The sequence below is a fragment of the Sycon ciliatum genome, chromosome 3 (assembly GCF_964019385.1).
Source record: "Sycon ciliatum chromosome 3, ocSycCili1.1, whole genome shotgun sequence".
Lineage (NCBI taxonomy): Eukaryota > Metazoa > Porifera > Calcarea > Leucosolenida > Sycettidae > Sycon > Sycon ciliatum.
Window position 1 is genome coordinate 2,111,315 of NC_088645.1, and position 16,418 is coordinate 2,127,732.

The 16,418-nt window shown below is 50.1% G+C and overlaps 1 protein-coding gene across 1 annotated transcript in view; it reads right to left on the bottom strand.

The window, feature by feature from the left end:
* The window catches only part of LOC135811209 (tripartite motif-containing protein 2-like), a 166,953-nt gene that overhangs the window by 7,712 nt on the left and 142,823 nt on the right, over window positions 1-16,418 (bottom strand). The window contains exon 10 of the mRNA XM_065324402.1: window positions 2,087-2,227. Within this exon, the coding sequence (XP_065180474.1) occupies window positions 2,087-2,227 (141 nt within the window). The remainder of the gene's footprint in view (window positions 1-2,086; window positions 2,228-16,418) is intronic.

A 16,418-nucleotide genomic window follows, 5' to 3' on the forward strand; every position in this document is an offset into this window, starting at 1 on the left:
TAAGCGTCGTGTTGCCAAGGTTAAGTTGAGTACCAGTACCCTGTTGAGGCCGATCCAAAGGTTAGTGCCATTAGAAGTATCGTCACAGGCCGTGGCTCCTGGGCTGCCGATACCGCTCAACCGGCTATCGTCCCTCAGCAGCCAGCGTATGAACCGTCAGCACCGTTACCACCACCACGGCAGCAGGAGATGACGCGTTCTGGGCACGTAGTCAGAGCCCCGGATCGTTTTTGACTTGTGTGCATTGTTGTACGGCGGTGAGAAGCCCTTTGGTGGGGAGAATGTTGCAGACCACCAGTTCTCAATTGGGAAAGGCCTTCGCGCTTATGGCGTTGTATTCGTCGCAATGTTGTCTTTCGACTCCGCCGTACCGCTGATGTTGCTGCATGGCATACGCTATATGCGCTGTGTGTGTTTTTGCTGTATACGCTGTTATGTCCAGTTTTATATGCTTATGTTTTGCATGTACGCTGTTTTTGCATGCTATAAATAGCTGGTGCTATTAGTGTTCATTGTTAATTATCAGATGAAGTGAAATATACTGTGTAAAGGAAAACAGTTGTCCTCGTGCCGTGTGGTCGTACGATCCTGACAATTTAGAGAATCTTAGAGGGTTCATAACACCATCTTTTTGACTTCTTGCACAATGATCTGTTTGGCATGTAAGTAAAAAGTCTTGGTCCATTTCATGTGGGAGAACATTACGAAAATGAGCAAAAACAGCACCATAAGGCGTAAACAGCACCACGTCACCACGTCACCTTCGGTTGGCGATCACAAAACCAACCTGAGCCAAGAAGAACCGTAACTAGGTGAATGTAATTCTTCTGATAACGATGAATCCGCTAAAGATGCAGGTGACAAGCTCCCCTCATCTTTCCTTTCAGAGCCACATGTGCAGCAGTGCAACCTTCGGTATAACAACATTTTGTCTATCATCACAAGACAAGGCTAGGAATCTTTACGTGACAGTTTCTCTTAAAATTCAATGGCAAACTCCCACCAAAAATTCATTTGAATAAGATTTGCTCATGACAAGCAAGCTGGCCCTGGGTTGAAGTCCTGGTGGGTCTGGCATTTTTCTCTCTTTTAAGGCAGCTTTCTTCCCCGACTGATCTTTTGACTTTGAAGTTCTCCCGATCCTTTCAACGATTTAATCTTGTTTTGCACAAGTACAACCTGTGACATATCACTTTTTACGGAATAGTAACATTAATAATGATGTAGTTAGAAGGCTGTGCTGGGCTTACAACCAATTTTCTTGCATTACAATTGCCGACGTTGCTACCACTGTTTTTACTGATATTCCAAGTACAAGTTTTTGACTAGCTGGTTTGGAGTTGACAGCGTTGTGAATGATCGAGACTCCTCAACACCTGTTCTCACCTTCCAGGAGCAATACTGACTTACACTGCTATCTGGTGTTCACGAGGTGTTTGTCGTGCTGGAAATGGAGTGTTTCTATAAATGTGCTTATCTGGTGGTGGTCTGGATTGCAGAGGAGAGCTATAATTTAAGTGGCAGTTTTCCAAAAAAATCCCTACACCCTACTCAAGCTCAACTAATGAGTTTATAGACACGGTCCCTGATGGCATTGCTCACATCACGTGGTCCACAGCTACTGCAGCTATGTGGTGTATTCGTGCAAATGCAACAGGGGTCATTGTGCACAAAGTCCAGGGTTTGCTGATTGGCTGAAGAGGTTCTTCGCATTCCGCCAGAGATTGCTTTCATTTCGCTGCTTTTTGTTCACTAAAACCCCCTGGATATGTACGAAGGGCGACAACAAAGTGTTCGACCTGGCCCAAAAGAAACCGTATATCACTGGTTTCTTTTTTCTAATTGTCACAATAACCACACTGCAAATGAATGTGTTTCTCTCAGCAATGGCTCGAGTGTCATCAATCCACCTCAGTAGAAGGTTTTCATCTTGCCAGTCTAGCACATGGTGAGATTTCTCAATCTAAAATTGCCAAAGGCATTGCAATTACAGCTTCACACTCTTGCAACAGGGTATGATGTATCTAGCAACAGAAGTAGTGCTAGAAGCAAAAGGGTAAGACAAACTAATCACTAATTAGCTTACTTGAACACGGTGGTTGTTATAATCAGTGACCAGGAAGTGTCCATGCCTATCCTCGGCAATGAACATCGGGTCCTTGAACTGACCATCTGACTCTCCCTTTGATCCGAACATGGTAATGAAGTTTCCATCAGTAGTGAAAACCTGCATGAAAACGAAATGCATTTAAAACTCTACACTGTGATGACTATGTCCTTCAAGAGTTCAATACTGTGTACAGGTCATCCCTCGTTACTACATAATCTATGGCAAGTTGGGACATAGAAAATGTCTTATAACGAGACTTATCATATTATTACACATCCACGCACACATACACACACACACACACACACACACACACACACACACACACACACACAAAGCACACACACACATACATACACACACATACACACATACACACATACACACACATACACACACACACACACACACACACACACACACATACACACACACATACACACACACATACACACACACACACACACATACACACACACACATACATACACATACACACATACACACACACACACACACATACACACACACACACATACACACACACACACACACACACACACATACACATACACATACACACACACACACACACACACACACACACACACACACATACACACACGCACACACGCACGCACACACACATGCACACACACACACACACACACACACACACACACACACACATACACACACAGGCACACACACGCACACATACAGTACTCACTGGATTAAGAGCCGGGACTTGTATTTTTTCAATACCAATTTTGACGAGGCTTCTATTCAAGACGGGCTTCTATTCGAGAGGGTTTTATATTGTTTCATTCCATACCAGTATTCCAATCGAATCTCTAAAACGTTCATATTCACAGCAACTCGGCCCCGAGTTAGTTTGCACACACTACGTTGGCCAGGACATGTACCAATATGAACATACACGAGATGTTTTTTTATGCCCTTGACATACATGGCACTACCTGGTCACCCCACGCTTCGCGTATAGTAGTCTGGGCTTCTATTCGAGAGATGTTTTTAATGGTGTACTAGCTGTGCTAGTACTTGTTAGCAACAATCCGAACTAGCGCACACACTGCACTGCATTGCTTTGTACTGCATTCAAGACTGACGTCATGCGCTTTGTTTTGCTGCGTAATCACAAATGGCACCAGCCCATTTTTGCGGAAAAGAAAAACAAATCTTGCTTGCCCTGTTGTGCTCTTCCAGACAACGGATCGTGCTTCAGCAGTGTTTCTTTTCCTTTCGTAGCTTTGCTGCCAGCCCGAGTGTCACCTCGACACTGTATTTCTTTTCTTCAGTATGTCTGACCTTACTGTCGACACTGTCAAGGCAATGCCTTGCCAAGCCCTCCGCGGCGAGCCTTCTCAGCGCGGCTTGAATCCGAAAGGAAACTTAGTAAAAGTATTTGACAGGACCGTTTGCTGGCACAACTAGCCCTTGGTAGTGAGGTCTGCTCCGGCCAGGAGAACCAGCAACATGACAGTGCGGACACGGCTCGCGAGCCCAGAAGCCCGACGTGCACCAATGCCTCCTCCGCCAGCTCAGGTGACGCGGGCTCAACGGATCTCTGCGCTCCCGTACGGGACGAGGTGTAGTCGGCTTTGTCGGCCGCCATTTTATTATTATCGGAGAGCATTCACTCTCGGCGCCGCTCCTCACCCAAGGCCAAGGCAATGCGGCAGCTGCCGCCACTACGCCAGGCCAAGCTCCTGTAACCCACCCGATCAGCCACCTGCACCAGCTGTGCCCAAGGCTGTGCAAGAACGTATCTTGCGAGGGGAGTTCGTAGATTTTTCAAGTTTGTTGCCTCGGAAATTCTTGCACACTTCCGGCCCAACATTCCGGCTGGTGCACAGCCCGAATAACGATAGCCAGCTAAATATCGTTGAGTCGGATGACGCGAAGCAGGTGCGTCGCAAGGTTCATGATAATTACACATGTAGCTACCCGGCTCGAGGCATGGACCACATACATGTCTGTTATCACGGCTGCTGCCCTACACCGCACTGCTGAACTGATTGCGTACCAGCAGTTGATCCTGACTGCTAACTGCCAGTTCCTCCCAAGCGCGTGGCTAGAGTACGACCGCCAGCTGCGGATGCTCGTGGCCCAGTAACCAGGCACGAAGAGGTTGGACACCATCGACGTGAACCTATGGCAGATAGCTGTCACAGGCCATGCACACCCAAAATGCGCTCAATGTAAGACGGTCCATCCAGGGGCGGTTTGTGTCCTTTTCGTCCCGAAGCCAGCAGCATTTGCCTCCAGTGGTCGCAACCATACCAGCGACGGCCAAGAAATCTGCCGCAACTTCAATGGAGGTCGCTGTTCTTCGTCGCCGTGCCGCTTCTCCCATACCTGCAGCCAGTGTGGCAAGGACCACCCATGCATCATGTGCAACCAGCGGCAGCGCGGAGCCAATTGGCCACCCCGCCGCTCCTAGCAGAATGGCTACCGAATCGCTTGACTCGGTACGTAGCTTCTTTCCTATACACTCTGCAGACACCACACTGCCAGCTGACCACTTTGCCCGCCTGTTACGTAACCACTCAGATCAATCATGTGTTGCGTATGTTCCCCATGGCCTGCGCCGTGGCTTTACTCTTGGATCTGCCGGCCAACACGACATTTCGGTTTTCTCTAATAATCTACCATTGGCTTTCACTCACTCGGCATTTATATCCGAGCAATTAGCTGCTTCCTGCGCCCGCAGCGAGACCACAGGCCCATTTCCGTCACCTCCATTTCAGTTCATGCGCTCTGGTATTGGTGCCATCCCCAAAAAGAACGGCAAGCCGCGAATGATCCACCATCTGTCTAGTCCGGAAGGCACCGGCGCGAACGACAGCATTCCTGCCGAGCCGCTCTCTCTGCACTACGCGAGCATTGACAACGCGATCAACATCATCATGTCATGCCCACAGCCTGTGTAGTTGTCCAAGCTCGATGTACGCAGTGCATTTCGGCAGATCCCAGTCCGCCGTCAGGACTTCGCTGGGAAGGCTCCTACTACTACGAGCGCTTTCTGCCTTTCGGCCTCCGCTCCAGCCCAGCCGTCTTTGACTCAGTAGCCACAGCAGTCAACTGGATCATGCAGCACGAGTTTGCTATAGATCACCGGCTTCACTACCTCGATGACTTTCTCGATATCTCCACTGGTTTGGCTGCAGCCAACCAGCAACTCATCATCCCCCTCCGGGCGTTCACATATCTCGGCACTCTTTGCTCCATCCCAGCTCGAAGGGCCATCACCATCATTGACCTTCCTTGGTATTGTCCTAGACTGCGAGCGCCACGAAGCTCGGCTACCAGAGGACAAGCTGTCCGAGATCCGTGCGCCACTCATGGCTACTATCAGCGAGCGCAGCATCGGCCAGCGTCAACTCGAGTCCCTCCTGGGGAAGCTCACTTTTGCTGCCCGAGTCATCGTTCCTGGACACACATTCATGCGTGAACTATGATCAGCGTGCCCTGAACTGTATCTGTGTATGCGAGTGCGGTGCATAAAGCCCACCTTGAGAATGGGTTTGCTGGCCCCTTAGTAGATGCGTGGCTTCTGAAGAGGGTGTTGAAGGGCATCCAACGATGCCATGGTACGGCTGCACTCACCCCTCGCCTTCCTATAACTATGCCAATCCTACGACACCTGACGGATGCCCGCCGGAAAAGTAGTATCCTGAATGGCCATGACAAGCTGCTCTGCCAAGCCGTCATGCTGCTTCTTTGGATTTCTTCGGTGCGCTGAATTCACTAATGGCATCACACGGGGCTGTACTAGCTCCCCTGGTGACGGACGCCTGCAACTCTTCCTGCTTTCATCCAAGACGGACCCATTCGGTAAAGGCGTTACTAGTGACATTGGCCCGTCTGTACCGCCGTACTGCCCGGTCCGTGCCATTGTTAGCTACCCATCTGTCACTCGTCGCGAGGGACCGGAGCAACTCTTGTTCGTACTCTCGAACAGACAGCAGCTGACCAGGCAGTCATTCACAGTAACAGTATGGTCTCTTGTCTCTGCGGCCGGTGTACCATCCCAGTCGAACTACTCCGGGCATTCGGTCCACATTGGTGCAGCCACCACTGCTGCTATGGCTAGTGCCCTCGACTCCTTCTTCCGAGTGGCAGGTCAGTGGAAAGAGCGATGCGTGTCTACGCTACATCCAGACTACAACAAGCGCATACCGCCAGCTATCATCCCGGCTTGCTGCCGTGCCATGGATGCCATGATCCCCAACTCGGGTGAGTAATGAGCTACTGAACTCTAGCTGCGCAATGCTTGCCTGTGCTGACATTAATTGACCCTTGCGGTGCGTCAATAGTGCTTAGCTAACGGAGTGCTGGTTTCATGGGTCCACTCTCACAACTGGTGTTATCTAGCTATTTGCTGCGGCTCTGCCTTGCGCTATATTACATCCATTTAGCATTGCAGCTCTACGTTGAGCTAACAGCAGCTCTACTTTGAGCTAACAGCAGCTCTACTTTGAGCTAACAGCAGCTCTACTTTGAGCTAACCGCAGCTCTACTTTGAGCTAACAGCAGCTCTACTTTGAGCTAACAGCAGCTCTACTTTGAGCTAACCGCAGCTCTACTTTGAGCTAACAGCAGCTCTACTTTGAGCTAACAGCAGCTCTACCTTGAGCTAACAGCAGCTCTACTTTGAGCTAACAGCAGCTCTACTTTGAGCTAACAGCAGCTCTACTTTGAGCTAACAGCAGCTCTACTTTGAGCTAACCGCAGCTCTACTTTGAGCTAACCGCAGCTCTACTTTGAGCTAACAGCAGCTCTACTTTGAGCTAACACCAGCTCTGCTCTGAGCTAACACCAGCTCTACTTTGAGCTTCAAACCAGTTGTTTCGAAACCAGCACTCCTCAATCCAAAGATGCCTCTTTGTTGACTTGTTTGTGTGAGGGATGGGGCTAATGGTGTACTAGCTGTGCTAGTACTTGTTAGCAACAATCCGAACTAGCGCACACACTGCACTGCATTGCTTTGTACTGCATTCAAGACTGACGTCATGCGCTTTGTTTTGCTGCGTAATCACAAATGGCACCAGCCCATTTTTGCGGAAAAGAAAAACAAATCTTGCTTGCCCTGTTGTGCTCTTCCAGACAACGGATCGTGCTTCAGCAGTGTTTCTTTTCCCACCATCCCTCCCTATCCAACTTATTCACACCATCATAATATTATCGTACCCACTAACCGGGTCCACTCTCACAACTGGTGTTATCTAGCTATTTGCTGCGGCTCTGCCTTGCGCTATATTACATCCATTTAGCATTGCAGCTCTACGTTGAGCTAACAGCAGCTCTACTTTGAGCTAACAGCAGCTCTACTTTGAGCTAACAGCAGCTCTACTTTGAGCTAACCGCAGCTCTACTTTGAGCTAACAGCAGCTCTACTTTGAGCTAACAGCAGCTCTACTTTGAGCTAACCGCAGCTCTACTTTGAGCTAACAGCAGCTCTACTTTGAGCTAACAGCAGCTCTACCTTGAGCTAACAGCAGCTCTACTTTGAGCTAACAGCAGCTCTACTTTGAGCTAACAGCAGCTCTACTTTGAGCTAACAGCAGCTCTACTTTGAGCTAATCGCAGCTCTACTTTGAGCTAACAGCAGCTCTACTTTGAGCTAACCGCAGCTCTACTTTGAGCTAACCGCAGCTCTACTTTGAGCTAACAGCAGCTCTACTTTGAGCTAACACCAGCTCTGCTCTGAGCTAACACCAGCTCTACTTTGAGCTTCAAACCAGTTGTTTCGAAACCAGCACTCCTCAATCCAAAGATGCCTCTTTGTTGACTTGTTTGTGTGAGGGATGGGGCTAAACAGTGCTTGAAAAGGGGGGGGGGGGGCTATTATTCGAGAGGGGCTTTTATTCGAGAGGGGCTTCTAATCGAGTGAGTATGGTACACACAATCACACACTTATATAATGTGTGTGAGCCCCCCCCCCCCCTACACACACTGAGACTCCGAATCCGACATGTCCATCGTGGGAGCAATGATAGCGAACGGCTATGTTAGACATAACAACTTGTGCAGGCATTACACCATTCAACAGCTTGCAAGGCTGATGAATTGACCGCCACTAAGCCTGGTCTACACCACACAGCTGATTGAAGTAGCTTTTTCTGTCCAGTGAACCCCTTTTTAGCTTTTTTCCTTTTTTCATACACACACCACACCACATATTCTGGCATGCACTGTATATTGGTAACCGCACAGGAGAACGAACGAAGAGCTAGGTAAATGAGAAAGAGAAGAAAGACGTATGTGACCATAATCGTCAGGAATTGAACCCGGAACCTTGTAGTGACCTGACTCGTATTACATCACTTCATACATAAGCATGCGCAAGAAATGAAATCATTCTCTTTGGCCTCAACTTCTTTGTTCTCCGGTTGGCCATTTAGCCGTCATCTAGGGCCAGACATAAAACCTCTAAATCGGTGACCCCGACGTGATTCGAACCCGCAACCTTCTGATACACAGCATGCGCAAGAAATGAAATCACTCTCTTTGGCCTCAACTTCTTTGTTGTCCGGTTGGCCATTGTGGCCGTCGTCTAGGGCCCGACGTAAAACCCCTAAATTGGTGACCCCGACATGCACTCTTCGGAGTTTTTATCCTGCCATCACCACCTCCACCGTCCGTACCAGCTCAACAGTGCACGTACGCCGGCATACGCACGGCTCACAGGACTTACAAGTGAAGCTGTGCACGCCTCCATCAGTCCCCACCTCAACCGGCACACCTCGCCCCAATGCAGTTCTCCTGCTGGTTCCCCGCCAAGCCTGCAACATGCAGCCGCCTCTGACATGATAACACTCCTCTGTTACGCGTACGTTTCCTCTTTTCTTTCTTTCTGCCCCTGCCATGCCCTCCACCTCTGTCACGTTAACACACCTCTGACACGTTAACCCGCCTCTGTCATGCATCTCTCTGTTTTCCACTTCCTGCTCTTTGACTTTTGTTTCGGTCTTTGTTGCCACGTTGTCAACAAATTTCAAAAACACACAGAGCTCTTTTGTGCATATTGTATTATATTTTGTATTGCCTTTCCGGCTTGTACACGCCACACTTCCTTTCTCTCTCTTTTTCTTGTTTATCGTGCTTCACTCCTCCCGACCTCACCCCTGAAAGGGGAGTACTGTAGCAACCCGACTCCTGTTACGTCACTTCTTATGTATGCATGCGCAAGAAATAAAAACATTGTCTTTGGCCTCAACTTCTTTGTTGTCCAGTTGGCCATTTTAGTGGTCGTCTAAGGCCCGATGTAAAACCCCTCAAAACCTCACGATTGGAAATTGTCTGCACATACCACTGCACCATATGGCGCACGCACGCACACATGGGCGCGCACACACACACTCTCTCTCTCACACACACACTCACTCACACACACTCACACACACTCTCTCTCACACACATACACAGCAGGGGCGTCGGAAGGTAATTTAGTGTGGTACGGTCAGCCATCTTAAGTACAATTTACTCGTTGGGGAGTGTGGCCGAACCAAAATTTTGGAAAATTAGAGCCCAAATCAGTACATTATCTTGATCCACGGGTGCTTTGGGCAAATAGTGGTACGGTCAGTACCGTAGTGACCGTACCATGTGCTACACCCCTGCACACACACACACACACACACACACACACACAAACACACACACACACATACACACACACACACCTTCCTTCCTTCTACCACTGCCATGACTGGCTATGTGGTCCCATACGGGGCAGACCAGGAGGCGTGTTGTCCACCGGGCGGGGAACGCCATACTCAGCGCGCGCGGGCCGCGCGAACAGCGTTACACTTGTGCCTCGCAATATCCTGCGGCCGACGAAAACTGCGCTCACAAGTCCCACAGATGAGGGGCTTCGCCACAGGCTCCATGCGGGACTGGACAATAGCGTCGACAGCATCTCGGCAGGTGACCCGCCATCCCTGTCGATCTTGGACGATGTCACCAAGCTGCTCCAGAGGAACGCCAACAGCCACAAAGTCGCACTTCGCGGAGTCCTGCCAGCGCTTACGGGGTCCATGCCGTGGACGTTTGGAGGGTAACGCGCTGTACAGCAGCTGACGAGGGCTCCAATCTTGGATGCGGGACACCTGGCCAAGCCATCGAAGTCGGAGGACTCTGACTTTATCCGCGATCTCCTCCATATCGCCCCACATCCTGCAATCCTGGAGAGAGGAGATGTGCTCCTCGATCTGCCGGCCACGATTTATCTTCAGGGTGGAGCGCACGCACTGCAGGTGAAAGGACTCCAGGCGACGGACATCACGCTGCCTGACGGTCCAACTCTCAGATCCATAAAGAAGGACCGCCAGGACAGTCACTCCATACACGATGCGCTTGATGGCGATGCTGAAGTCATCACTGTCGAAAACCAACTCCCGGATTTTTTATTTTTTATTTTTTTACTACGTTCACATAACCAGCTCGAAAAGAATAAGGAAAGACAATGGTACGGAGACTAGGACAAACGTGACAACTAATGAGCAGGCGCTGCACCGAGACGCAGCAGTGGTGGTGGGGCATTGATGACTCTGCCGACCTGAGGTCTCGGCGTCACGGCCAAAAACACGCACCAAAAACAATGAAAAAAGAAGAAGATAGAGCTGTACAGGTGAGAAAGATGCAAAAACCCAAGGCTTAACACGAGCGATTGTGGGGGAGAAACTGTCTTAGCGTCATACTATTCATAGGGAATCGACTGCCCAGAGCCAGTTTGTGCTGCGAAGATGGCGGTAAACATTCGTTTTGAATGATTGCATTCTCTTGCTGTGGGGAGGCTGGGATAGGAGAGCGGCAGGGAGGGAGTTCCAATCGCTGATGCTGCAGTGTGGGAACGAGCGCTTCAGTGCCAGCGGGGCAGATGCAGGCAGCTGGTGTTGGAGCTGGTGGTCATGGCCACTGACAGCACCGTGCTCGCTGCGAGTTCTGGGGTTGGTAGAGATGATGTGGCGCGGTGGCAACACAGAGAGCAGCTGCGGAGGACCAGGCAAGTAGTGCAGCTTGTACAGGCAGGCAAGCGAGGCAACAGTGCGGCGGATGGCCAGGCTGGGTAGGTGTGCCCCAGGGCCGATAGCATGAAGCGCGCGGCGCTGAACATTGTTCAGACGCTGGAGGTGACTCTGCGCAGCTCCCATCCATACAAGAGGCGCATACTCCATGACTGGTCGTACGAACGCCTTGTATACGGTCGTCCGGCCGGCGGGGGTGAGTATGTGGGCGGCTCTGTTTAGGACCCCAAGCCGTTGGCGTGTACCGAACGCACCCGATGCAGCAGCAACTCGCCGAGACACATCAAATGAGCTCCGGGCGTCTGGCGTAACATGACAACCGAGATAGCGAAAGGCCTCAATGTGGTCAACAACACCATCCAAAGTGGTCTGGTCGGCATCCACAATACCAGCCCCAGCCGCCATGAATTTGGTCTTGGACATATTGACACTAAGGCCAAACGCACCAGCTACATCCCTGAACGGGGATAGAGCCCTCTCAGCACCAGCATGCGTAACTGCGAGCAGGGCTGAATCATCCGCAAACTGACACTCCGTCAGCCGAACTCTGCAATGCTCTGCCAATCTGGTGTTGAAAAGCCACTCCCTCCGAAACTAGACAAGTGGGATCCCCAGCTCACCATCATCAGCAATCACGCCACGCCATCTCTCGAAGACTGCACACATGTATAGGTTAAACAAAACTGGGGCCATAGTGCAACCCTGCCGCAAGCCATTCTCAACCCGAATCGGTGCAAGCAGGTCTCCACCCACACGAATACTGGCAGTCATGTCGCTATGGAAGGAACTGATGATGGTGATCAGATTCCCTGGGACGCCAAGTCTAGCCAACACTCTCCACATAGCACTCCGCGGAACCGAGTCGTACGGTTTCTTCAGATCGATAAATACAGCGAAACCTTTCGTGTTATGTTCGTGCAACTTTTCCAGGATCTGCCGCACAGGAAACACCATATCCGAACAACCACCGCCCCTGCGGAAACCACACTGCGAGTCAGGCAAGCACCTTTCTCTGAGAACCTGCAGACGATTGACAATCATGCTAGCTTTCCAGCCACATCCAGTAACGATATCCCACGCCAGTTGTCGCAAGACCCCAGGTCACCCTTCTTGGGGATGGGGACGAGGATAGCACCAGACCAATCCTGTGGAACGCTGCCAGTCTCCCAAACCACCCGTATCAGTTCATGCAACTTCACAATCAGGGTAGGGCCACCGTACTTCAGCATCTCCACAGATATCTCGGATCCGCCGCATGCCTTGCCACACTTCATCCCTCGCAATGCACGCCAAATCTCATCACAATCAGGCACGACCACAAGCTCCGTCATAACCGGCCGCTGCTCGATCGAGTCCACTACCTCCAAGTTGTAAGCACTGGCAATGATCAGGAGGTCATTGAAATGTTCACGCCACCTTCCACCGGTGGCCTCAGCCGTGTCACAGATCTCTCCTTGCTTGTTTCTGATAGCAGTTGCTGTACGAGGACGCATACCACCCAAGGTGGTCTTGATGTTACCGATACACTTCCAACCGCTCTTCGTTGTCAAGCCAAACCATTCACAATCCTTCGCCTGTCTCAGTCACACATACACACACACACACACACACACACACACACACACACACACACACACACATACACACACACACACACACGCACACACACGCCCCCACGCATGCACACACACACACACGCGCACGCGCACACACACACACACACACACGCACACCTTTGACGCCCATCGCCGGATGCGATGATAGCAATGCTACGGCAGAAGCCATAGCAACTTGTGCTGGGATTCCACCATTCAACAGCTTGGAAGGCTGAAAAATTGACCGTCACACGCACACACACACGCACACATACACACACGCACGCACACACACACACACACACACACACACACACACACACACACACACACTCACACACACACACACACACACACACATACTCATACCTTCCCATCGCGGAAGTGATGATAGCGAACAGCTATGTTAGACATAGCAACTTGTGCTGGGATTACACCATTCAACAAATTGCAAGGCTGATGAATTGACCGCCACTAATTTTTGGCCTGGTATCCAAAGCACAGCTGTTTTTGAAGTGCCTTTTTCTGGCCAGTGAATCCCTAATTTTCATTTTTCAGTTTCTCTTTTTAATTTTTTTTGACACACACACCACACCACATAGTCGTGCATACACTGGCAGTTGGTAACCACCCAGGAGAATAAAAGAAGAGGCAGGAGAATGAGAAAGAGAAGAAAGTCGTGTGTGACCGTAATCATAAAATAGCAATGAAAAATATCAATTGTGCACTCATAACCATGTATAAACAATTAAAATGAAACAATTCCAGAACGTTTTCGTGTGACCATCATCAGTGGAACATCGTCACATAGTAAGAATCACTAAAACAACCATTTATATAGCTAGAGTAATATGAAAAGAAGCGTGAGAATATAATCGTCAGGAATTGAACCCGCAACCTCTCGATTGGAAATCGACTGCGCATACCACTGCACCATATGGGACACACATATACACACACATACACAGACACACACACATTAACTAAGAAACGTCGCACGTCGCCCACACGTTGAGTGACATGTTCAATGACACGTTCAATGACACGTAGAGTGTACCGTCACCAAGAGTACCACTCGTGCATGTACAATGTTGTTTGGCCGACATAGTCACCGTGAAGTGCAGTGCACACGACCGTAGTCAGTAGCAAAGCATGAGCACACAGCAACAGCAATATCAAACATAGCAGCATAGCTTGAGCGGTAGCACGAAGCTGTGTGCACCCATTAATCTGCACTATCACTTCCGGAGCAGGATTTTGGCGGAGCCGAGAGGAGTCAGAGAGGGTTCACTGCGGAGCAGGATCTTGGCAGAGCCAAGAGAGAGGTCTCTGCCGGAGCAGGATTTTGACTGAGCCAAGAGGATAGACAGGTCTGAGGGACGGGGACCGAAAAGTCCCTCGTTGGCTAGGCATTATTTGTTTGTGTATTGAGACAGCATGTGATAAAGAGGATACTGAGAAGAGTTCAAGCAACACAGATGTGAACACAGCCAATGTCTCGCAGTAAGACAATTATCTTGATGAGCTCCTTGCCGGTGTCCCGCATTCTACGCGGGAACATTGCTCGTGCAGCAAAGGGAGCTTGCCCAAATAGAAGGACGAACTTTGATGCAGTTTCTTCGATGCGGCTTGACCTTGACGCCAGGCCGCTCTGCAGCTGTGGGAGCAAAGGTTCTGAAGGCATCCAACTTGGTCCGGACAGAGCATCAGCCACCGGCATTGGAGTTGACTGGTAAGTATGATGCTCTAAACAGTAAGTGTTGCTGGACACAGATAAGTAGAGGGTGAGGACGAGTGCAATGACCACAGGAGAACTTAACGGTGTGTGCCCACCTTCAATATGTTGACAAAGTCTGGTGCGACCAGCTCAGGTCATCCTTGGCTGAGGCTGGGAGGTGCAGCATTCTGTGGGATGATAACTCAGATGTGGCCTTGAAAAGGGTAGACAGGCAGCATAGGGCAGATGGTGGGACGCGAATGTGAGTTGGCCTAGAAGGCATGCAAGTTCATGCTTGAGGACGCAACCCCTGTCGAGTGTGGCAGATACTAGATAGGTTGAGCGTTATACTGGAAAACCACATAGATGGTTGCACAAGAGTGGCCCAAGCATATCTGCTGGCGGACGGAATTCATGTAACACGTCAACAGCTGGCTGAACAATTTGGTTGGGATGTCAGTGTCATCTGCAACAGTACTAACCCTCATCCAAACTGGAGCAGACTGCACCACCATGGGCATAGGCCAGCCTGTGACTTACTTGGGTAGGGCACCTCAATAGTGACAAGTACTAGTACTTGATTGATTGATGCACTGTGTGTGTGTGTGTGTGTGTGTGTGTGTTTGTGTGTGTGTGTGTATGTGTGTTTGTGTGTGTATGTGTGTGTATGTGTGTATTTATGTGTGTGTGTGTGTGTCTGTGTGTGTGTGTGTTTTGTTTTGTGCTCCTTGGGAGCAGGTTACACTTTCTGACCTCCGTTCCGTGTTCTTGGCTTTCTCCAAAGTTTTCTGCCTGCCCAGGGCGACTTTGGCGTAGCCAGAGTCGACCCTGGAGCACCCTCGCACACTGCCAAGGTAGTGCTGCATGATTGGAGTGCGGAATCGCGATGTAGCTTGCAGGACAATTTACTTTGATATTGTCACTGCTGCGTCGGCCGTGGTCCACCACTCGCAGCGGAGTAGCTGTCCCTCGAGTGCTAGTGGACTCCTGGTGGGATTTCGGATGCCCACACTCCTTTTGCTTGGTGGATTCTTTCGTGGACAGTGTTGTTTTCGTGACGTGAAATTTTGAATTTTTTTCCTTCCTGTTCATTTTCAGTCGTTGTCACTGTAGCTGTCAGGTTGTTGTTACAGTACAGCAGTCGTCCGTTCTGCTCCATTGTTTCATCTGTTTTGCCAGTTCTGCTAGCTGATTCTCTTTATTTGCCACTGCCCCTCATAGTGCTCATGCTTGGGTGGAGGGCACCATGACCCGTTTAGGGTAGCTGTATCATAGTAGTAGTAGTGGTGTGTGTGTGTGTGGGGGGGGGGGGGGGGGGAATGGGGGAGTTCCCTACCCACCAATGACAGGTAGACCGACTAGTAGTAGTACTAGATTGATTGATGCCCGGGCTAGGGCTGTGCCTAGGTGCAGACTAAAGATGGGATGACCACTGTGTGTATGGTACTGCAACGCATGAGCAGTAGAAGTGACAGGATTGAAAGGTGCACTGCACTGGGTTGGATGTAACTGGTTTCACACTGCCACAAGATGGTTGTGATCAGCAAGAAGATGACTATACATGGCTAAGGCACTGTGCAATCAGCTCAGAGGACCAGTGCACATGACTCACAAACACAGTGATGCAGCTGTTCACAGAATGATATGTCCACTGTACTAGTGACTTGGTGTGGAGTTGCACAGCCTGAGGTTGCAGAACTGACTTTGACAAAACAAGGATTGTTGCTGGCAATGACGGGTAGACCTACTAGTACAATGATGTAATTGATTGCTTGATGCCAGGGTTAGGGCTGTGCCTGGGTCAGTGGGTGCAGACTAAAGTAGGAATGACCACTGTGTACAGTATACTGTCTGTGCTGCAAAACATGAGCAGTTGAAGTGGCAGGATGGCAGTTGCACTGCACTGGGCACTGGGCCATGGGCTGGATGTTACACACCACCTC